The sequence below is a fragment of the Ambystoma mexicanum genome, chromosome 9, assembly GCF_040938575.1.
Source record: "Ambystoma mexicanum isolate Mex_15411 chromosome 9, UKY_AmexF1_1, whole genome shotgun sequence".
NCBI classification, from domain to species: domain Eukaryota; kingdom Metazoa; phylum Chordata; class Amphibia; order Caudata; family Ambystomatidae; genus Ambystoma; species Ambystoma mexicanum.
The window spans coordinates 827,943,251-827,967,906 of NC_090931.1; the positions used below are offsets into that span (position 1 = coordinate 827,943,251).

The 24,656-nt window shown below is 48.5% G+C and overlaps 1 protein-coding gene across 2 annotated transcripts in view; it reads left to right on the plus strand.

Moving 5' to 3' along the window:
- Positions 1-23,075, plus strand: part of SLX9 (SLX9 ribosome biogenesis factor) — a 700,441-nt gene extending 677,366 nt beyond the window's left edge. The window contains exons 5-6 of one of the 2 annotated variants that reach the window (XM_069615852.1): positions 11,053-11,121; positions 22,681-23,075. In XM_069615852.1, coding sequence (XP_069471953.1) covers positions 11,053-11,121; positions 22,681-22,807 — 196 coding nt within the window. In that variant the 3' untranslated portion in view covers positions 22,808-23,075. The remainder of the gene's footprint in view (positions 1-11,052; positions 11,122-22,680) is intronic. The other variant, XM_069615853.1, reaches the window with a different exon arrangement.
- The last annotated feature ends 1,581 nt before the right edge of the window (positions 23,076-24,656 follow it).

Sequence of the window (24,656 nt, forward strand, 5' to 3'; positions counted from 1 at the left end):
TCAACGTCTCGCCAACTGGCTGGAAGGGAAGAGCCCGTCAGGCGAGAAGAAGAAGAAGAAATCCGAGCGGTCTTCTAAGACCTTTGAGGACGCCCCGGCGACGGGGGTCCAACACAAGGCCAAGCACCGCGAGTCCGCTGGCACCAGGAGCGCCGAACGGTCGGGCTCTACGGGCGCCAGGCAGGGCGCACCCTCCCCGGCACCATCAGCCACGAGCCAACGCTCTGGGTCGGGTAAGAGGAAGGGCGAGCACCCGGCGAAGCTCCTGGAGAGGCCCCGGTCGAGCTCGAAGGCCCCATCAGAGGGGGAGCGAGGCAGTGTCCCCCCCCCTCAAGGATAATGCGGTGAGCGCACCTAAGGTGGTGAAGGCCTTAATCCATCCGGCCAAGCCCTCTATCGATACTGTCGCGGCGGCCCTGGCACAGCCTGTGGAGGCTACACCAGTGGTGGCGACCTCAGGGCTCAGAGTCTCCCTGCCACCTCGGAGAGAGTCCTCTTTTGTGCCCATCGATAGGACCCCCGTGAAATCCCCGGCGGGGAAGAAGAAGGGGGGGCAGGGCGTCGTCGTAGATTCGGCCTCAACCTCGGAGGAAGAGCTGATCGAGGTCTTAAGCCACGGCCTTGGCGTGGAAGAAGACCGGCCCGTCGGGATGGATCCCGACGTAGGTGACGACGACATCGTCGAGGGTGCCGACGGGGCCCCTGATCGCCCGTTGGATTCCCCTCTGCCAGCGCCGCAAGACAACTCGGCGGCCATTTTGTTGGCTATACAGTCCTTATGCTCAGAGATAAGGACGAGACTACCGTTGCCGACGGAGGAACCTCTCCCGTCGGGGATACTGAACCGGGACCTTCTGGTGTTCCCCCGCCCAAGAAAAGAAGGATTCACCCTCCACCTCCTTTTCAGCCGTCGCGCCCCGTCCAGCCCTCCTCCCCGTCCACCCGAGGGGATGATACGGGGACTGACACGGCAGCGACGGGTACGGACGACGAGGTATACGACGAGGATCTACCGTCGTCACCTCCCACCAGGGCTTCTCCGCCCGACGAGATTGGATCGTTCCACTCCATGATCGCCAGGGCAGCCGAGCTTTTCCAACTCTGCCCTGAGGAGAAGAAAAAGGAAGGATTCCTTTATCAACGGCGCGAGGCCAAGAGGAAGACGGTCCTCGCGGTGCCTCTACTGGACGACATTTGGGATGAGGGCCTCGCCCTCCTCAAGAACCCTTCCACGACGCCAGCTAGAAGAGACCGGTACGAGAAGAAGTACCGGGTCCCGGACGCGGCCCCCCTGTGCCTCCGGGCGCAGCCTACCCCGGACTCCGTCGTCTCCGCGGCGGCCAGGAAGAAAGCGGGGGGGGTGCGGCCTCCACATCGACTTCCCCACCGGACGGCGAGGGAAAGAAATTGGACGCTATGGGACGCAGGGTCATCTCGTCTGCAGCGACGACGATTAAAGCGGCCAACGCCTTGGCTATCGTGGCTCGCTACGACAGGAAGCTATGGTACAAACTCGCTCCCCTGCTGGACTTCCTACCGGACGACAAGAGGGTGGATGCCCTGGAGATCCTGCAGGAAGGTGAGGTGGCGTCGGACCACGCCATCACTATTGCGACGGACATCGCCGACACTGGGTTTCGCCAGTTGGGCAACGGCGTGTGCCTTAGGCGGCGTGGATGGCTCAAGGCTACGGACTTCCGTCAAGACGTACAGACCAGAGTCCTGGACATGCCGTTCGATGGGAACAACCTGTTTGGGAAAACAGTGGACGATTCCCTTCAGGCCATTAAAGCGGACACTGAGACGGCCCGGGCCCTTGGGGTTCTGCAGCAACGACGGACGCCCTTTCGGAGCAGCGGAGGCAAGGGCGCCTCCAAAGGTTCCGGCGGTGGTTTCTCCACCTACCGTCAAGCGGCCCGCTCGTCGTCTCAGGAGGCCTACAGAGGACGAGGCAAGTCTGGCGGACCCCGCCGTCGTCGCCAAGGAGGTCAAGGCGGCAAAGCCTCGTCGAAACAGGATTGAACCGGCCGTGGGGTCGGGCCCCTACCGAAGCACCCCGGTGGGAGGCCGGCTGGCGAGCTTCGTCAGCGTGTGGGAGTCCATCTCCACCGACCGTTGGGTGCTGGACGCCTTATCCCGGGGCCACGCACTCGAGTTTCAAAGAAGGTGCCCGCGCGTCCCCCCCCCGTGGCCAGGAAAGAGCTTCACGTCCCTCAGCTTCTCCTGGAGGTAAAGGCGATGCTCAGGAAGGGCGCCATCGAACTCGTCCCAAAGAGGCTTCGGGGCTCCGGAGTTTACTCGAGATACTTCCTCGTGAAGAAGAAGACGGGAGGATGGCGCCCCATCCTAGACCTGCGACGTCTGAACAAGTTCATCAAGGCGCAGAAGTTTCGGATGGTCACCCTCCAGCACGTCCTGGGGCAGCTGGAGGAAGGAGACTTCCTGTCGTCGTTGGATTTGGAGGATGCCTACTTCCATATTCCCATCCTAAAGGGGCACCGAAAATTCCTCAGGTTTGTGGTCCAAGGGCGTCACTACCAGTTCAAAGCCCTCCCCTTCGGACTATGGTCGGCACCCAGGGTATTCACCAAGTGCCTTGCACCGGTGGCGGCGCAGCTGCGCCGCGAGGGGATCCACGTCTACCCCTACCTGGACGACTGGCTCATCCGCGCCAAGACGAGGGAGCTCGCCGTGGAGCAGACGGCAAGGACCGTCCAACTTCTCACGGACCTGGGATTCTCCGTGAACTACGCCAAGTCCCACCTGGTACCCGCGCAAAACGCACTGTTTCTGGGAGCGAAGCTCGACACAGTGTCCATTCTGGCCTTCCCGTCGGAGGAAAGGACCAGGTCCATCCTGGACAAGGTACAGCGGATGTTGGTTTCCGACGCGGCCAAGGTGAGGTCCATCAAGTCCCTCCTCGGAATGATGTCTTCTTGCATCTACCTCATTCCCATGTGCAGGCTCCGGATGCGCCCGTTGCAGGAGTTCCTGGACGCACGCTGGATCCAAACGACGGGCGGCTTCGAGGAGAGGATCACACTCGACGAGAGTTTCCGCCGAGCGGTCCGGTGGTGGGGCAACCGCGCGCATCTGACGGCGGGCATGGACTTCCAGACCCCAGACCACCAGGAGACTGTGACCACGGATGCCTCCCTGGAAGGGTGGGGAGCGCACACCGAAAATCTGCACGCGAGAGGCCTTTGGCTCCCGACGGAGAAGTCCCTCCATATCAACGTCCTGGAGCTCCGTGCAGTGTTCTGGGCCCTCAGGTCCTTCCTTCCGTCCCTCAAGGGCAAGGTGGTGAGGATCTTCACCGACAACACCACCACCATGTTTTACATCAGGAAACAGGGCGGAACCAGGTCCCTAGCGCTGTCCCAAGGAGGCGCAGGACCTGTGGCATTGGGCCGTCGCCCAAAGGATGTTTCTGGTGCCGTTTCATCTGGCAGGGATAAAGAACACCATCGCCGACTCACTCAGCAGGGAGCTGCGCTCGTGCCACGAGTGGGAACTACGGCAGGATCTAGTGGATCGCCTCTTCCGACGGTGGGGCACACCCCAGATCGACCTGTTCGCGACGGCGACAAACTCCAAGTGCCAGAGGTTCGCCAGCAGGTTTCCCCAGGCGAGGAGCATGGGCGATGCTTTCTCGTTCCCCTGGGAGGGCCTGTTCCTCTACGCGTTCCCTCCTTTGCCACTGATAATCCGGCTCGTCAACCAGCTCAAGAGGTCACGGTGCAGGATGATCCTCGTCGCACCTGCGTGGCCGAGGCAGATATCGTTCCCGGACCTTCTGGACTTGTCAGCGTCCCCGCCAATCAAGCTGCCGGTCGACGCGGATCTACTCTCCAGGGAAGGAGGCGCCATCCTCCACCACGACCCGAAATCGCTTAACTTGCAGGCCTGGCTCCTGCAGCGCTAGAGTTTGGAGGATACGACATACCGGCCGACTGCAGAGAGGTTCTTGCAAAGGCCAGGGCGTCCTCGACTCTTAAATGCTACGGACACAAATGGAAGAGGTTCTCTGTCTGGTGCCACGCACAGAAGATTAACCCTCTACGGATTACGGCTCCCCAGGTACTGCCGTACCTGCTGACGCTGGCCAAAGCTGGACTGGCACACGCGTCCATCAAGATTCATCTTGCTGCGATCTCCCGATACACCAGAACCACGGGCCGGACGTCCTTGTGGTCTCATCGTCTGGTGAAAGAGTTCATGAAGGGACTGTTCAGATCGTTCCCGCCGGTGAAGGCCCCGGGCCCGGCGTGGGAGCTCAACGTGGTGCTGACCAAGCTCATGGGACCTCCGTTCGAGCCTCTGCACTCGGCCCCGTTGAAGTTTCTGTCGTGGAAAACAGCGTTTCTTGTGGCCATCACCTCCGCACGACGGGTGGGAGAGATCCAGGCCCTTTCCTGCAAGGCCCCGTACTTGACTTTTCACGACACGAGGGTAGTGCTCAGGACGCACCCCTCCTTCATGCCCAAGGTACCGTCGGACTTCCATCTCAACGAACCCTTGGTGCTGCCTGTGTTCTTCCCGTCGCCTTCGTCGCCGGCTGAGAGGACTTTGCACTCGCTGGATGTGGCTAGAGCGCTGAAGTTCTACGTGGACCGCACGAAGTGTTTTCGGAAGACGTCACAACTTTTTGTGAACTTTGGACCTGTCAATCTGGGGAAGGCTCTCTCGAAGGCTTCCATTTCCAGATGGCTCTCCGGCTGTATCATGTACTGTCATTGGTTGGCAAACCGACCGCTGCCTGGCTCCGAGAGCCCATTCCACCAGAGCGATCGCAGCTACCACGGCGTTCCTTTCTGGTGTGCCCCTGCTGGACATATGCAGGGCTGCTACGTGGAGGTCGACGCACACCTTCACGAAATTCTACTGCGTCGATCGGGATTCCAGGGAGGAGTCCAGGGTCGGCCAAGCAGTGCTGCGCAACCTGTTCGCCTGAGGTGAGCCTGGTGAGGAGGTAAGATGCTTAATGTTAAGTTTGAGGTACTGCTTAATGTTGAGCCTTTGCCACCTCCCGTGGTTGTGCATGTGTGAATGCTATGTATTCTTTATTCATGAGCATGTGAATCCATGCCAGACCCCATGCTGGAGAAGGAACAAGTTACTTACCTGTAACTGTTGTTCTCCAGCATGGGTCTGGCATGGATTCACATGCGAACCCTCCCGCCTACCCCTCTGCGGCTCTTCACTTGGTCATACTGCCACTTCACGTGCTTCCAAATCTGAAGATGGCTGCCAGAGGCGGTGCTTAGGTAGAGGGCAGTCATTGGCTGTGGTCAGTATGACGCAGAGACCAGTGATTGGTTATTACTACGAAAGACAGATCAGAAACGAAATTCCCAGCCTGACGACGGGGAATATTCATGAGCATGTGAATCCATGCCAGACCCATGCTGGAGAACAACAGTTACAGGTAAGTAACTTGTTCCTTCTTGATTTTTCCCTTGCACTCGAGTTGGGTTGAAGAAAATCCCCTGACACCACCAAACCTCTCCTTTTCACCTCTCTACGACCAAGTGTCTCAGTTGGGTGACTCGTCAGACATTACAAAATTTCCCCCAATCATGCCACTGGGAGTTCGATCAGAGGAGAAGCCGGGACACTACAAGAAGTGAAATCTCCAGAAGTGCTTCCCATAAATTTAACAATCTGGTGTCCTTTCCTTGGATGCACAAGTGTATAGATTACTTGTGTAAAGAGACCTATCCAGGTCAGGTCAGAGTTATAGTTATTAGGTCAGAGCCTGGTATGATGTGTTTGAGGGTATAGCTGGAATCGTTTTGAGAGAGGTAATGGACTTTGTGTCTCCAGGGGTCAAGTCCTGGGAAAAAAGTGGGGGGGGGGGGACTCATTAACATAGCAATGGACTATGGCACCATCAGAAATGAGAATATTACTCTGTCATCCAGCTGCATGTACCCTCGACTTGAGCCTTGTTTCTCTCAATTCATGATAGCTTGAATCGAGATTAAAGTTGCAATGCAGTGATTGCTTCGACTGCAATATTACAGAAGATAATGCATAAGTAAATAGATGAGGACTGCTGCTAAATCTGCACTGCACCTTGTCCATTCTATTCAATAAAGCAATCCAACTCAAAATAAAATGGATTATCCATTAGAAAGCGAGGAACCTACTTTGTGTTCTTTAAAAACACATTCAAAGACAGCCATGCCAACATTCCCTATTCCACTTGGCAGATACTATGCCAGTCCTGGGTTTAATTTTTCATTCTGGGGCTTGTAATCTTAGTCCGCTATTATAAACCCTGGACTACTGGCATGCATTCAAAACTGTTAAGTTATGTTCTTAGTCGATGTATCTTCATTATGTCAGAACATTCCTTGCACTGGTTTGTATTTACCTGCATAAATGTGCTGGTACAGTTCTTTGAACCGTTCAGCAGAACAATATCTGTACTATCCCTCATAAGGCCCTGGCATAAAAATAGCCATTGTTATTTTAAAGATTGCTGTTGAGAAGTACACATACTCTCTCCCACCAACTTCGCTATCCCTGCAGGGGGGTTGCCTCCTACTCTGTCCTTGTGACAGAGCGTCTTATGATCGGGTGTGAAATCGTGAGCTTTTTAAAATGTTGCTATACAAACTGATGGTGGGTTTCGGCCCAAGTGGCAGACTGCACTTTGCAGCGCACCATGCTGAACTCATGTGTACTCTGATGGTTCTTTTCAAATGACACACCAGCAGCCGCGGTGTGACTAGCCACATGCAGGTAAGTAACATGTATCTTCCTAAAACAGCGCAGGCATCAAAATAATTCCAACAGCAATGGGCTACCTTTCAAAATACTTCCACCCATGTCCAAGCTACTGTAAACTGTGTATCCTGATTTGTCTGGTGGCAAAGTAAATCTAATTATAAAGCTGGATATAGTGACATAGGAGGAAATACAGTTAAAATGACAAAACCTAATTTGATGTAATTGTTTTATCCACTTGTTTTCTACTGCGATCTGCAAATGCAGAGCCGTTATTCTTTGTGTCTGACCATGGCAGATGCTGTCCTGCCCGGGAAGTCTTTTGTCCTCTTCTGGGGAGCTCTGCCACTTTTCTCAGGAGAGCAGGACATGCCCCCTCTGGGTGTAGGGGTAGGGTCTGAGAGCTTCAAAGCAGCCCTCAACCTAATTGTGAAATCACACTGGGGATAATTACTGGAGTCCCTTTGATCTGAGGCAGTTGGGATGGGATATACATTGGAAGTAGTCCTACACGGTGGAGAAGGGACCCACCATCTTGAATATGTTCAGGCCCCACTTACTTCCTGAGACCACCCCAACTAACTTTCTGCAGACAAGGCACCCTGAGGATAACATCACAAGGAATAATCTTTGTTACAGTAACAAGGATCGTCCCGCTTACAGAAGATGTGTTGGGTGCCAATACACTGTGATTGTATAAGAGGGTGAGACCACCCCCTTAAGGAATTATCTTGAAGAGTCATCTGCAGGACCCCTCCGGGGAATCATCTTTAAGGATCATTTTGAAGACTCATCTTGGCAACTTTCGTGGCTGGGAAGGGCAGAAGGAGAAATCACCTTTTCTCACAGACACTGTGCAGCGTTCCCCAGCAGTGCAAGACCCAAAAGAAGCTGTCTTTATCTCTCTGCAGCTTTGAGACTCTGCAAGCACTTGGAGCCTCTGCAAAGACCAAGAGAGCTGGCTTTGGCACTCTGAATCTTTGAGTCATTTTGGCTTCTTTGAGAAGCCACCTGATTGTTGTCGGGGCATCGAGTCAAGGACATTGACTGACTGTGGTGTCCGGTCAAAGGTTCGAATCCAAAAGGATCGAATGCCATAGGGTCGAGTCACTAGGACCTAAAACAAAAGGGTCAAATTTATTTTTAAAATATATATTTTTGGGGGGTTTTCGTATAGGAAATAAAAGTGATTTTTACCACAAAAAAGGGGGTTTGGGTGGGGACCCACTCACCCCCCAAAAAATAAAAAAAATTAAAAAATAGACCCTTTTGTTTTCATTCCTTTTGATTCGACCCTTTTGTCATTCAATCCTTTTTAGTCGAACCTTTGACCTATAACCACTGACTGCTGCTTTGAGCCTACTTGGCGCAGCAAATTGCTGAAGCTGAATCTCCGCTTTCCTCTCATTGAGACCCCATCGAGCCTTCAAGCTATGCAGACTAATCCTTGTCAGCCTATCCTGATCTGAAGCACCCAGTAGCCTGGCTCAAGGCTGTGGAGACCCTAAAAGTAAATAATTAAAAGGTATACAACTGAGTTTCCATGCCTTGGGCCTTTATTCTGTGTGCTGTGGTGACATTTAAACCCCATTTTATGCCTTAAAGGTACATTCCTGAATTGTGCCTGACTTTTCTAAAAGACTAATTGTCTGCAATGCCTATTTTTCAATACCCAGAGTGCCCATTTCTCCAAAAGCCTGCATTCTCTATGTATCTTACTATCGGGTGGGTTCTTAGGTTTTGTAATAGTTTCTGTCCTTTTGGTTTTTATTAAAGTCTTGTTTTTATAGAACCTTGATGGGACATTTTTATTTTGGCACTTACTGTACTATTGTTGCTTTGAATGCTTCAAAGCAGGCTCACACCCCCCTGAAGAGTATTGCCCATCTTCAGGCCAAGAGGCAAAGAAGGAATACATGCAGGCTATGCCCATTTCATCTTTGATTGAGATCACTTCTGTTCAAGTAGTAGTGTGGGACTGAGTAAGAGCTTCGAATCTCTGATCATCCCCGTACTCTACAGGCCATTTGCCAGAGTTCTCCTAAATGTTCCTCCAGTTAATAACATGCACTACTCCAAAATAGTATCTACAAAGACAAACTTAAACTGCAGGAGGATTAACAGGAGTACTGGCCTATGGGGATGCCGGGAGTTCTACGGGCTTTTTGAGCACCTGACTTCACCACCACCAATTCGAAGTGGCACAAGTACTGGGAGTGGCAGAGTTAAGTTTGGGCTATTTCTGGGGAAGAGCAGCTGCAGTGAAAGAGCTCACATCCGAAGCATCTCGGGGCAGCACTCAGACATAGAGTAGCCAGGGCCTTAAATTGAAAGAATGTACCTGTACTGTAACCTACAACATAACGAATTGATAAACTGAACTTCCCATCGCCATGTTAAGAAATGAGGCCCGCTGTCATGAATGTCATGGAGTGGGGCTGGTGTGCGGCAAAACAGGGTCAATTAAAAAGCAGCACCTTAAGAATGATTGCACCTCATACAGCACTGCACATCCAGTACCCCACTATTTCCCTAATTAGACCCACATAGCTCTTTCTATGCACCTCAGCCTGACCAGCAACAAACAGCCCGTAACCCCCTACCTACCCCTACACACACACACACACACACACACACACGTGAACTGCAGAACCTCTTTTTTTCCCTGTAGGACGTACCACCCAAAGTTCTACCATCCGCTATGACAGCAGCTGTGCAAGCTTCCCTTATTAAAACCAGGGTATTGGAGGGTAAGCAACAGCGCAAACATAACACGCACTACCCTCCCAAGGTGCTGAAGGTATTTTCGGCACTTGTGCCGTTACCTGTCTTGGTAAGTGTCCTGGCACCGGAGAAGGCTCATCCAAAGCAGGAAGGTTGGTGCTGCTTCCCTGTGCCATCCCCTATCTGCCCACCCCAACCCCGCCCCACGAATGCGGTGCCGATTATCTGCACACATGCTGCCTCAGGAGCTCCATCAGTGCTCCTCTGCCAATGCTAATGAGAATGCCAAGTCAGTCCAGGGAGAATGGAGAGCAGGATGGGCATTCTGGTCTGAAGCCCAGAGTGGCAGCCAATAGAATCACTAGGAAGCAGTGTAGAAGAGACATTCCATCCCCCCGGCCAGGGGATCCCAGGAGAGCAGGAAGTTCCTTCACCTTGTCCACAGAGGAGGTGCACTAAGAAGGAGAGCAGAAGGGGGTGTTGTGACCCAATCCCCAGGAGAAGCCGCTCCCAACCAGGAATGCCACTATGAGGGGAAGCTGAGAACACATTCTCTCCAGAGTTTCAGAGTAGAAAAGGCTAAGCCAGAGATTCAGCAATAGGGACAGTGGGAGCAATATATATTCCCCAGGCCTAAACAGGATAAGCATGTGTCTTGTGCACAAAAAGAAACCCATCCTTGGGAATCGTTCCCAGGGAGAGGCCAACGGCTGGGAAGCCAGGCCGTGGGAGCGCTAAGAGGAAGAGCAGCGGTAACATTTCTTCCTGGAGCCAAAAGAGATGGAAATGCTTAGAGGAGCATAAGTATCATTCACTCCCTAAGCCCATGGAAAATACTAGGCTAGCCCGAGGAATGGCTAGGACTAAGTAGAGAAGCCTTCCTTTCCCAGGCCAAGGGGACAGGTTAAGCAAAATCTCACCAGGGTAGTGGGACATTACTTGACAGTTCTGGGAAGCTTAGGCTATGCTAGAGTCGAGGGCTGGGGACTAAAGGTGTATGTAAGGATCAACCTTGTGTGAGATCGAGGAGGGTGGGGATTGGAGGAGAGACGGGTGAAGGTATAGCATGATGCCATGGTTAAGCATGAGACCCATTGGGAGAGAAGGGGGGAAGGGGATGGGTGCAAGCATGAGTAGAGAGACTCAAAGTAAACATAAATCAGATGGAAGGTGGTAAATAAATACTACATGAATAGTTTTACATTTGTACAACTTTGATAGATCAGTGTAGATGCAGATTCCTCTTTTGGCTATTGTCTCCGCCCTATTGCACATTATTCTGTACACACTGTTTTAGCAGCGTTCTCTTTCTTAAATGTTCCACTTAGAGAACTGTTATCAAATATATCGAGGGGTTGTGTTCAGCTGTCTCTGTAAAGTCTGGCATACCTGAATATTCCAATTAAGGAACGTCTCTACAGACTCTTAAGTGCAGAAATAGGAGTCAATATGTTGGGGTCAACTGAAAAAAAAACCAGAACAGTGAAGTTTTGGTGTGGCCGTTTTTTTCTATTGGGTGATCACGCTGAGGGAAAGGGAAATGGAAATGAGTTGGAGCACTTTTGAACATCTGTTTTTTTCCCTTTCTTTTAGCAGTCTAAAGAAGATCGTGGAACCAACAAACTACAGCCAGATGAAACCAGCCCAGAAACGTAGGCTTGTGTGAGTACTCGCCTAGTGCGCTACATGTGGTATACCGTAAATGAGACTGGATACAGTTCCGATATGAATCCCATATCACACTTTGCCTGTTCAAATCCAGGGTTGGGTAGAACGCTGACTCTTGTTAGAGTGTAGGGTACTTTATTGACAGTGTGCCACAAGGATCTTTGCCGCTGAAAGATAAAGCGCTCCCTTTGTTAAAAAAAAAAGAAGCAATAATGTTATCCTTTGGTTGAGGGAAGAGTGCTCCGTGCCCAGAGAAGATCACCATATTGGCTATTATTAAATGAAGGGAATATTATGGCTTGACAGAAATGGTCAGGCACAGCCCTGCCTGTCAGAGGGTCCAATGTACCACGGAAAAGGTCACTACATCATCTCTTGCCTTACGGGGGTACATTGATTGCAGAATGCAGCCAGCTCATATGTGGGCTAAAGAAGGTCACTCTACTACTTGGACACAATAACTTCTTAATTGATTGCCTTCTAGACAAAAGACACATCAATTTGAAAAGCCAGCTGCTTGTTTCAAGGCGCGATGAGGCAAGAGAGCAGAAACAGAGTGAGGACAGCGAACACGATCCTATTAGGCCAGGTGACATTGAGATCGCGCAAGTGTTGGGGAGGGGGGGAAGGGGAAAGGTGTGGGGGTGGGGCAGTGCAGTACATAACATACGTTAACAGTATGCAAAGGAGTGCAGGAGGTTACCAAGAGGGCAGTGCAGGTGTGCAACTGGCAGGGAGAGGACTGAGCCTGAGATCAGAGGGTAGCCGGGTAACCAGTGCAGTTTCAGAATCAGCCAGGAGATCAGCAGGGGAGAGGAGGAGAGAAAGCGGAAGCAAAGAGGAAGGTCTTGAGGTTCTTCCAGAACCGGAGATGGTTCTCCTCAAGTTTCAGAGAGGCAGGCAGGCTGTCCAGAACTGTCCAGAGGGAAGCCCCAGCAGCGGAAAGAGATCTATCACCAACTCACTGCTTGGAGAAGTGACTGACCCTGAGGCAGTTGGAGGCGGATGAGCGATGACCTCGAGAAGGAAGATATTTAGGAAGAGAGAGTTGAAGGTATTGTGGTCCCAGGCCCCAGAAGGCCTTGTGGACAATGCAGTGTGTTTTGAATTAATCCTTGCTGCCACTGGGAGCCACTGCAGAGATTTCAAGCCTGGAGAGATACAATCCTTGGGCTTGAGGCCAAGGCTCGCAGTCCTGTTTTGGATGAATTGCTGAGGGCAGAAAGTAGAGGCAGGCAGGTTTAGAAAGAGGCTGTTGCAGTAGTCCAGCCTAGAGAGAACCAGAGCTCTGGAGACAGTGAGCTTCTGGGGGAAGGAGAGGAAAGGAAGAATACCTCTGAGGAGGTGCAGCTGGTAGTGTGACTTCTTAGAGAAGTCAGAGATGTGACGAGAGAAGAAAAGTGTGGAGTGGAAGATGACCCCAGGTTTTTAGCCTCACAGGTGGGAGCAGGAAGAGGGCCAAGAGAGGCAGGCCAGAGAGTGACAGGAAAGGAGGAAGTAGGTGTGCCGATGAGGAGAATCTGTCTTACTGGCATTAAGGCAGAGATCACTGGCGGCACACCACTCCTGGATGGCGGACAGTGAGAGGAGAGAAGAAGAGGTGGCGGAAGGCAGCCTGAAAATGAGTTGTGTCATCCGCATAGCACTGAAAGTTTGGGCAGAAGGCGGTAATGCGGTGGGAAAGAAGTGCCAGCTATTGGTTGAACAGCCAGGGAGAGAGAGGTTAGACCCCTGGGGAACACCCCAGGTAGAGATCGAGATAGAGGAGAGGAAGGACCCAAGTTGGACGTGGGTGGTTGGATCGGAGAGGAGAGGTCAGCCAAGCCAGGACCTGATCGGTGATACCCAGGTTATCTGGGTTTGATAGTGGTAGGAGGTTCGCTAGATGAGTGCTTTGCTAGGAGGCAAAACCACAGAATGGCACTACTTACACAATGCAATTTGTAAGTACAGGAGAAAACACACCTAACTTTGAGAGTCCTGAATAGTGGGGAAAGGGCCAAGGTTTCACAGTGCAATATTAATACTTTCACAATGCACATTTAAAAAACAGGAGAAAACACTAGGACATGGATAATACAACTACTCAACCTCTTATTTGCCAAAGGGTATAATGTTTTCTTGAAGAGAAGACAACACTCCGGCCTCTACCTAGTGTAGGAAAACCACATTCTCTGCAGAGTACAATTACTGCAGTCATTGCTTGCTTTCTGAGAAGACGTATCTCTGGAAGTACACCATGACTTCCGACATCACTATAGAAGGGGTTGCATGCCTTGGAAAGGCCACCATGCAACCAACTAGGAGAAAGCTGCCACCTTGGACATTTCCAACATGTGCAGGCTACTGTAGTAGCAGAAGACATAGGCACCAAGACTTTCTATAGAGAAGACTTACTTTTCAACCCTCCTGTGAGCGCATCTTGTGAAAGGTCTGCAAAGTCGGCTGGAACGCTGGCTGGCAAAGGCTACTTTTTTCTCCTGTCCATCAAGGAATACAAATCCACTTGAATGTTAGGAACAGCCTTCCCAAGCTTAAGAGAGGAAGCAATGGAGGTGAAACCTAGCGCCCCCCCCCCCCCCACACACACACAACCAACGATCCCTTCGGAGAACAAACGGCAGTGCAGGATGGGGGGGGGGCAAACGTCTGGTAGGAGGAACTGGTCTAGGCAGAAAACTGAAGCCAGCATGTTCGTGGAGAAGTGAATCCGCGGACTGCATTGTCACTCCTCTCAAAACCTCCCTTTGCCTCTTGATGCTGTATGGTGCGATCGCGGGATGGGCACACCAGTGATAGGCTACCTAGGGTAGATACTCTGTGTGAGGGACCCAGGCTTGCTGCGGTTTGACATCACGAAAAATTAGGTTAAACCCACTAAGCTAATCAAGGCGTGGACTCAAGAATAGCACAAAAAACGAGTCCAAGCCAGAGATTTCACAAAAGTCAGTACATCATAGAACACAAGCTTCTGTAGATGCAGCACAGGACAATACAGAGGTCGTGGGCATATAACAACTTAGTATCATGAAAACAAGTTTATTAATAATACAGCCATATTAAAAAAGCAGAAAGGTAGATTGTTTTGTATAGCACAAACACCTCACCCACTAACACACGACCAGATCCGCAGGCATCCATGAGTAAAGTCTTCCTTCATTTTTTGAGGAGCACTGAGGTGGGTGTCAAAGTGCCTGCCCCCCACATATTGCGTCTATAGCTATGGTAAATGTTAAAGCAATGCATTATTGTTCTGCGCTGAATCTGCATACGTTTGTGTTTTCTGATGTATTCACTATGTGAAACTTTCGTCTCGGGCTCGTTTTTTGTGAGATATTTCTGCTGATTGCTGCCAATTAGGTTTTCCAAAAAGTGGATGTCCGATTCTAGTTTTAGTATAGGAATGCAGGGGTCCTTGAGGTTTGGTACACAGGGAAGAGAGGCTGCAGCAAAAAGAGGATGCGGGTGTAGTGACGTCCTAGCGCCAGGAAGTGCGGCAAACTGTTGGCAGGAGGAAACTGGTGGCTGGTACTTTGGGTATGCATAGAGTTGCATCCTGGAGCAAGCAGCATGCCATGTCTGGAACGTGCAAACATTAAATCAAAGAATAGGCGTCCCCGACCACATGAACCCAGGGGAGAACCAAAATAATATGTACCAAGAGGGGAGAGGGGTTCACATGTATACAACCGGAGAACAAATCGCCGGGATAAACTGCAACAAGCACAGGAGTCAAGTCGGGGGATAGATCAGGTCAAGGAAAGTAGAATTTCATCAATCTTTAATAGACACATATTCAATTATATCATACATAGTGCTGAAATTACAATAAAAGCAGCATAAAAACATACCATCAATACTCCACATTTCCTATTAAAGTGCATATTAGCTTAATAGTATTCCTAACATATTGGAATAAATACACTGAAAAAGTTATAATGGTAGTTTGAAATAACTAGAAAAAACAAAAAGAAAAAAATATTCAAAAAGAAAAAACCAAAAAGAAAAAGAAAAAACAGAAAAGCGAGGGCACTCATCCAGGCAAGACTGAACACTCAGTATCTCCTGCGAGGTAAAAAAAGGTGTCCCCTATTCAATCCAATAAATTGTTATGGAAAACAGACAAGTATAGTCGCGTCGTGGCTTACTAGAACAGAAGCAATACTTGTCTCCAATCTGACCATGATAGTCAACAACCAGTACCTCGTACAGCAACCGACCATTTCATGGGCTGTTCTGGTATCATACACAGGTGGTTTCGACGACTAATTAACACAGTCTAGGCAGTCTATCTCCTGCCCTAGCAGGAGAGAGAAGGCCTGACAGTCGTCTTCCTCAGGACAGGACAGATTAGATAATTTAATTGTGCAATTTAAACATTTCATTTCTTCACATATCTCAAGGCACAAAGCACTTAGTTACAGGCAATATGGAAATAGTTTTAAAATTCTTCCATGCAGACATTTTTCTTCATGTAGATCTTCCATAATTCACAACGATGAGATACTTCTCCATCTTAGTGATACTCAAAACTAGCATTTGTAAAAAGATATACATCAGGGAAAGAAGAAAGGAGAAAGAGCTAATTAGAACAATAGATAATTTTTTATTTAAACATTAAAATCACTCATTAAAATGTTCCCTTGACCTGATCTAGCAACCCCATGCATGACCCTATCCGTGCAGTAAAAAGTCATATTCCCATCTGTGTTAACTCCAGGGATAGCCCCACAATCTGTTCTAGGGAAGAACTAGAAGTTAGCAACTCCCGATCAATTTAGGGAGAAAACCAGGGGCCTGATCGTCCCTGCCTATTATGCCGTGAATATGCAATTAAGTCAATCCAGCCAGGCAATACGGGAAAGGGGAGCCTAAAGGAATTTCAAGCTCACACTGTCATCCCGTCGGTCAAAAAGCTCAAAAGCAGAGTGCAAGCCAACCAAATGGTTCAATGTAAGATTATAGAAAAAAGTACAACCCGTACCTTCAAATTGAAAAAAGAAAAAACTCCTCCAGAGTGTGGGTGGGTCTAGACAATACAGCTCTGAATTCTTGTAAAGGTGCAATGCGTGATTCGCTAGAACACGAGAAGGTGGGGCCATCTAGAGACCCAATGCGATCCGTATCCTGCAAAAGAGAAGAGGAGAGAGAAAAGAAAAAAACCCATCCCGGGGTTAAAGAAAATAAGGAGAGGACTAGCATACGAACAACAGAAGAACCAAAAGAGACTAAGTAGAGCCTCCCACTCTTACCCATCTACGATGTAGTCCTCCTATAAGGCTGTAACCGCTATGCAGGCCAGAATTAAGAGTGGGAGGCTCTACTTAGTCTCTTTTGGTTCTTCTGTTGTTCGTATGCTAGTCCTCTCCTTATTTTCTTTAACCCCGGGATGGGTTTTTTTCTTTTCTCTCTCCTCTTCTCTTTTGCAGGATACGGATCGCATTGGGTCTCTAGATGGCCCCACCTTCTCGTGTTCTAGCGAATCACGCATTGCACCTTTACAAGAATTCAGAGCTGTATTGTCTAGACCCACCCACACTCTGGAGGAGTTTTTTCTTTTTTCAATTTGAAGGTACGGGTTGTACTTTTTTCTATAATCTTACATTGAACCATTTGGTTGGCTTGCACTCTGCTTTTGAGCTTTTTGACCGACGGGATGACAGTGTGAGCTTGAAATTCCTTTAGGCTCCCCTTTCCCGTATTGCCTGGCTGGATTGACTTAATTGCATATTCACGGCATAATAGGCAGGGACGATCAGGCCCCTGGTTTTCTCCCTAAATTGATCGGGAGTTGCTCACTTCTAGTTCTTCCCTAGAACAGATTGTGGGGCTATCCCTGGAGTTAACACAGATGGGAATATGACTTTTTACTGCACGGATAGGGTCATGCATGGGGTTGCTAGATCAGGTCAAGGGAACATTTTAATGAGTGATTTTAATGTTTAAATAAAAAATTATCTATTGTTCTAATTAGCTCTTTCTCCTTTCTTCTTTCCCTGATGTATATCTTTTTACAAATGCTAGTTTTGAGTATCACTAAGATGGAGAAGTATCTCATCGTTGTGAATTATGGAAGATCTACATGAAGAAAAATGTCTGCATGGAAGAATTTTAAAACTATTTCCATATTGCCTGTAACTAAGTGCTTTGTGCCTTGAGATATGTGAAGAAATGAAATGTTTAAATTGCACAATTAAATTATCTAATCTGTCCTGTCCTGAGGAAGACGACTGTCAGGCCTTCTCTCTCCTGCTAGGGCAGGAGATAGACTGCCTAGACTGTGTTAATTAGTCGTCGAAACCACCTGTGTATGATACCAGTACAGCCCATGAAATGGTCGGTTGCTGTACGAGGTACTGGTTGTTGACTATCATGGTCAGATTGGAGACAAGTATTGCTTCTGTTCTAGTAAGCCACGACGCGACTATACTTGTCTGTTTTCCATAACAATTTATTGGATTGAATAGGGGACACCTTTTTTTACCTCGCAGGAGATACTGAGTGTTCAGTCTTGCCTGGATGAGTGCCCTCGCTTTTCTGTTTTTTCTTTTTCTTTTTGGTTTTTTCTTTTTGAATATTTTTTTCTTTTTGTTTTTTCTAGTTATTTCAAACTACCATTATAACTTTTTCAGTGTATTTATTCCAATATGTTAGGAATACTATTAAGCTAATATGCACTTTAATAGGAAATGTGGAGTATTGATGGTATGTTTTTATGCTGCTTTTATTGTAATTTCAGCACTATGTATGATATAATTGAATATGTGTCTATTAAAGATTGATGAAATTCTACTTTCCTTGACCTGATCTATCCCCCGACTTGACTCCTGTGCTTGTTGCAGTTTATCCCGGCGATTTGTTCTCCGGTTGTATACATGTGAACCCCTCTCCCCTCTTGGTACATATTATGTCTGGAACGTGCAGCATTCACAGGCATGCACAACTCCTCCGGCTGCTGAGGCATGAGAACACCAACTTGGTGACGATAACCACTGCAGCGCTTACACAATAGGGGAAAGCATATTGCTCTCAAAAGAGCACTTTTTCAGCACTTCACTCTCTCAGGACAGCACACGGGTTGGGATAATCGGTGAAACCCCCTTCCACTGAAGGAGGAATGTACCTCTGCCAGGAATCAGTTGGAGGGGCCTTCAGCCGGTGCAGTGGGGAGCGCGCGTGTCCTGATTTCCGGTGCTGGGAGTTGTCCTCCCACTGGTGCACGATGACGCCTTTAAGTGCGAACAACTTGACACCCTGAATACTGCTCCGGAGTTGGAAGCCGAGGATAAAGAGGCCTGGAGGGAAAGAACTCTGTATGCGCAGTGTGCTTCTTGGTGATGGCAAAGCGCGTGCAGAGATTTGACACAAAGCAGAGGGACGCATGCGCCATGCGGGAGAACAGCAAAGAGGAGTAATAGGTGTATTGGGTATGATTAAAGGGTAATGATTTATTGTTTGAGCCATGACCACAACTGCTTCGCCAATAGCATAAAGCAAACAGCAGGGTTTCTATGTCATGCTGTCCTTTTTGGCTGGTGGCCATCAAACTACTTAGGAGTTGCAGCCCAGCCTTCACGGTGGGGGACGGAAAAAAACAGCCTGCCTCAGAAGGCACAAGTTAAACGGAGCTTCACGTCAGCCGTTGGAGGCCGTCCACACGTTTTAGTTCTCCAGAGTTCTTGCAAAGGCCGCTTAGCGTTGCATGAGCTCAGTGGCAGGGATTGTGCAGACTGCCGAACGCTATGGCCGGTGCCGTGCACTGTGTGTTTGCGGGTCCAAGTTTGAGACATTCACCTGAGTTCATCTGCACAGTCTCTGGCTGTTGTCTCACAGTTGACCAGAGACGAACAGTCGGTCACCTCTCAGGCACTGGGTCAAATCTTGGTCAAGACAGTGATCAACAATGTTTACTTCTATTGATGATGCAATGGCTTTTGAAGCAACAGCTGATGATTAGTTTCATCGCTCAAAAATTCCTAATATTGTCCAAAATTCTCTGCACTATTTATCTTTAGTACCTCCATTGCGTGGGTTATAGAGGGAGGCTTGGCAGAGTCCCAGGAAGTTTTAGGAGACTTCGGAGGCTCAGCCCCGGCTCTGCGACTGCCTAAAGCACTAGTATCAGTATGGAGCCTTGGTACAAGGACTGACTGATGTCACGGCCGTGGGATTAACGGATAACTCCGGACTCACGAAATAGGGCTACAATATTTTATAACCTGATTCAGTCCAGGGCTTGGGGGTGCGGGGAGGGGGTGTAAATAAAATATGGGGTTTGAAAGGAAACAAAAAATGCCAATTCCAGCTTGCTGAAGACTTTACTTTGTTGGCCAAACCCTCCTTTCCTGGAGGCTCTGCCTTTTTCTGAAGTAAGCAAAATTCATTGACACTCTGATGTAAATGGAAGATATTTTCATGTGCCTTCCACTTGGGGGCTGGCTGGTTAGATGCGGGAGGAGTCATGCCAGTAAGTTCTATAGTTGTGAAAAGTAAAAAAAAAAAAAAAACCGGCTATAATAACTGTTGTATATGGATTACGAAACTTGCACAAATCACGTAACAAACCATCCCGACAACAGATGAACAGTTATGTTGACACGGTGGGCAAAATGTGTATAATGGTAGCTTTTTTTTTACTCCCTCTTGAAAGGGGGCATACATATATCGGCAAGCAAAGTAATGTGACCTTAGAGCTAAATAAACCAGCTCTACTATCACGAGTGAAAGAAACGCAGTGGAAGAAAATGCATCATGCAATCACCTCCTTGTAGCCACTGTTCTCCTCAGAATTCAGCTTAATGCACCTCACCCGTTTCTAATTGCCCAGTTACCCACTATTCACATTCTGAAGGGACATGCCACAAAGGATAGACGCCCCACATTGACCAAAACTGCTATGATATGATATTTCATTTGTATCGCGCTCATACACACATATTCAGAGTGCGACGAGGCAAGGGAAGGGAACAAGGGAGGACACAAACCATGATCTTACTAAGCCCAGTGACATTGAGAACACGCAAGTGCAGGGTAGAGGGGTGGAGGAAAGTACTAGTGCAAGGGAGAGGGGAAGAGATGGAAAGTGCTGAGCAAGGGATAAAAAACAACTGGTAGTGCAGCCAGCATGGTGGCAAGTGCAAGGTTTAAAGCGCAGACAAGGGGTGTCTGATAGGTGCAGGTAAGGGGACTTTGTGATAGGTGCAGGTAAGGGGACTTTGTGGTTACAGATAAAGACCCAAGTGCAAGGGTTGCCAGGAGGCAGTGTGTGGGTATGTGGCTGGGTGCGCAGGGAGCTGGGCCCGAAATCAGAGGGTAGCCAGGTGCACAGAGCAGAAGCAGACAGATCAGCAAAATGAATGGTCACCCCCAAACACACATGCACACTTTTTCTCAGTGTATCCTCAGTAGACCTGCTCTGCAACCCTTAGCAGTGTATTCTCCCTGGAGCTTCACTTTGATTTCCATCTACGTATCACTGCGACCCCCCTGTTGGAGATCTTGGTGAGACACACAACCAACCTGTGGTCTTGTATAGGCGTGTGGCTCCAGCATTGACCACAAACGAGGCAACCCTTTGCACAATACTCTGACACTGAGAGGCCGACTGTGAGGTACAGTGATGCTCTTTGACAGCAACGGAGCCATGGGTCTGCTTCTTTATCAGACTTGCTGCTTCAGCACTGCTGCAAAGCAATGCTTCACTTGCTGGTTGGTCTCTGAGTGGCAGAGGCAGGCTGCTGAGTATGGCACGGGGCATGGCAGAGCATGCAATGCTTCCTCTGCCTCCCAGGGAAGACAGAGAATAAACAGGATCTTCCAACCAGGATGTCGTTCATACTGCACTAGCGTGGCATAAAGTAACGGGATTAAATTAAAGACGTGGGAAAAGGCCAACAACCTTCATGAAGTACCCGGGAAAGTGGATAGTTTGGAGTCGCAGTTGAGACTGATGGAGTCGCTTCCCAAATGTCACCTGAAAAAGTATCAATACAAAACAAACACACACGGAGTCTGAAAGTGTGCCTCACAACAAAAAATAAATGCTCAAGCACATTCGCTAGAGTGAAAACCAAAACGTGTATTGGATTAACGAAACATGACAAAAGATAGAAAGTTCATTGTTAACAAACAATATGCCAACACGTGTTTCGAGCTTGGCTCTTCAAGGGTGTGCTTGAATGGTTAAGTAATCAACCAATGTCTACTCGGTCTTGATAACTGATATTTAGAAATATTGGCCAGAATTGGCTGGAGGAAGCAGCATCTCTGGCCAGTGCTAGAAAGGTGCGTTTGATTACATGAAAGCTCACGGTGAAGCTCACAGCGACAGTTCACGTTTTGAATCCCTGTGTTACGCGATCCGCGGTGGGTGAGAAAGCCCCTCTTGTTCTGAATGGGCGGTATGGTACTGTGCAGAACGAGAGGCGCTTTCTCACCCGCCACGGCTCTCGTAACACGGGGATTAGGACAGTATTTTTAAATATCGTGAATCAAGACCGAGAAGTCATTGGCTGATCTAATATCATATGTTATTGAACCATTCAAGCACAGCTCTGAAGAAGAGCCAAGCTCCAAGCAGGTGTTGGCAAATTGTTTGTTCACAATGAACATGCTATCTTTTGTCATGTTTAATTATTCCAATACGCGTTTGTGTTTTCACTATTAACGAGTGCAGGAGCATTTCTTTTTTGTTGTGAGGCGCACTTTAAGACTCGGGGCCCTATTCTTAACTTGGCGCAGTGAACGTGATAAAGACCACGATTCACTGCTCCAAAACAGAGCGCCCAGGCTCCACCACTATTCTTAAGTCGGCCTGGGCGACCTCGTAGTGCACGACAGTGCACAGTCAGGATTGCACCTGTTTTTTGCATAACAGGCGCAATCCTAATATCTCGGCAGCATTTTTGTAAAATAACGACATATTCGTTATTTTACAAAAATGCTGCTGAGAACACGGGTGTATATGAACACTTACCTATAGATCAAAGTAAACAGCTTCAATGTTGCAGGATACAACATTGAAGCTGCTTACTTTGGTGTATGGGAAAGTGTTCATATACACCCTGCACCGCAGCTTCTTGTGGCCCTCCTCCACAATACCGGTACCAAAATGGTACCGTAAATGTGCGCCACTTTAGCGCACATTTAAAAGTGGAGGAATGCCACAAGAATACATGTTTAAAGTGGCAGGCAACGAATGTGGCGGTTGCGAGGTTAGTTTCCAACCCATCCTAGCAACCACCACATGTATTCCGAAAGTGGCGCATTCCTACCGACTTCGGAAGAATGCGCCACCTTCAGAATAGGTCTTAAGTACCGAAAAGGTCGTTAATGTTTTTAACAACCTTTTCGGTACTAAATGCCAGTTAAGAATCGGGTCCGATGTGTTTTATAAAGTAATAGGATATTCAGCATTGTGAAACAATGCATTTGCTACTGGAGTCCTATGCATGCCATACACAACAAGTGCATGATGTGTCCAACAAACCCCTCTTCTTGGTGCTACTTTGTTATACCATCTAGTCTAACCGTAGATATATTTGTTTCTTGCAGGGAAGAGGAAGTGGCCAGGTTTCATGAGGTCATCGCGAACCCTTCCTATAAAGCCAATCCACTAGCTTTGATTGGGGAACACCTGGCCAAGAAGATGAAACAGGAAGAGGAGCAGAACCCTACCTAGAAAGGGCAGCAAGAGCGCTGGAGGACTGCATGGAGAGGACTCTGCAGCACATCTAAGGGCATTGCAATCCCTTGGCGTTCCTCCCCGGCCATTCGCCTCACACGTGCGGATGAGATGAGGGCTAATTGGTTACGAACTCTGCGTCGTGTCCTTTGCCACAGACCACAGCAGTGTTTTAACTCCGTAGACGTGTGCAAGTTGTGTTTAATTGACGCAACAGCACAACCTAGGACCTTCTAAGAATTAAAGTGTTGAATGTTTGACTTTTCTTTCTGTATCTCTGGTGATTTTTGTTTTGTTGTGTGCCTATTCCGTGCAGCAGGTTAATGTTCATACAGAAGAGAACTCTTGGGAACAGATCACCACTGTGTGAAAACTCATATTTTCATTTTGATGAGGTCGATCATTTGAGGACCATTAAGTTGGGTAAGAATTTACGGGTGATTTTGAGACTTGATTGAGTTAGTGATATGTTAAATATTGTGGGGGACATTGTGTTAGTCAACGGTAAAAACAGGAGGGGTTTTGAATACGGTCTGTTTTTACCATCTGCCTGATTATGGTTGCATCAGGTATTTACCTCATGCAGTATTTTAAGAATACTGTTTGCAGTAAATACTACATGATTTAGTTGGAATTCCACACTGGAATTCCTCCGTTTTTTTAAACCGTTCACCTGCCCAACAACCTAAGAACGTTTTTCCCTGCCCAACAACTTAAAAACGTGTTTCCCTTTAGTGAAGCGAAGCACGTGTGGGTCCTTTGGCTTAAGGAACAACAATGAGAGGGTAAAGTGTTAATTTAACTGTCCCGGATGCTTACATTCTCCCCCACAATGGTGAATCATGCACAGAAGGGTAATCCTGCACAGAAGGGTAATCACTGATCCTTCTGTGCATTATTCTTCATGTGACAGAACAATCTGAGGCACTTCTGCGACATCCCTATGTTCATTCCCTAAAAAGGGATGGAAATAAGTCCTGGTTAGTGGTCATAACACAGATTGATTGGCGTCTGAATTGCAACTCTGTCAAGGTACTGTTTCTTCTGGCCTTGTACTGTTCTTTCATGAAGTGTTTTGGGGTTCTGTTGAGGGAGCAATTTAGACAAAGGTCCCAGCTTGTATCTGGTGGAGTGCAGCCATTTTGTTTGTTCTAATTGAAAGTGGTAGCTCAGACCAGGGGGGCAATGAAACCTACATTTTTTGGGGGGTCGGGGGCTAGCCAAACATGGAGGCTCTGCCAGGCAACAAAACCTACATTTTCTTGGAGTTCCAGGGCTAGGCAAACATGGAGGCTCCGCCCACTCTATTCCATTCCCAAGGTTTGTCCAACGTGGGGTTCAAGTAAGCGCAATATGCCAGTGAGAATAACAAAGTGATTGGATTTAAACATAACATAACTATTTAGTTGCTTTGACAATTTTTCTATCTAAAGCCCTGTTAACCAATCAGGCATCACCCTTTAAGCAAAAGTGACCACCAGTGGACCGACAGGCGACCCATCAGCCCCTATCCTCTACCCGCCAAAATCAGCTACTCTGCCCAGCATTACACAAGCGTGCATACACACACATTTACACAACATTCACTCATTTAAACATATCATTCACTTGTACCCCTATTCATTGTACACTCGCTCATTCACACATGCACCCAGTCCCCCATTCTTCATGCACTCCTTCACACACACCTTACATAATACATATACACTCTCCTTGAGCACGTTTTGTCGCAGTTTATTTCACGGTCTCACTCAACTCAGCAAGTTCCTTTCCCCCCAATCAAGGTGGCGCACAACAAAGCACTATTAGTTTGTTAAGGTTCACTTTGGTAAGGCCTCCAACCCGT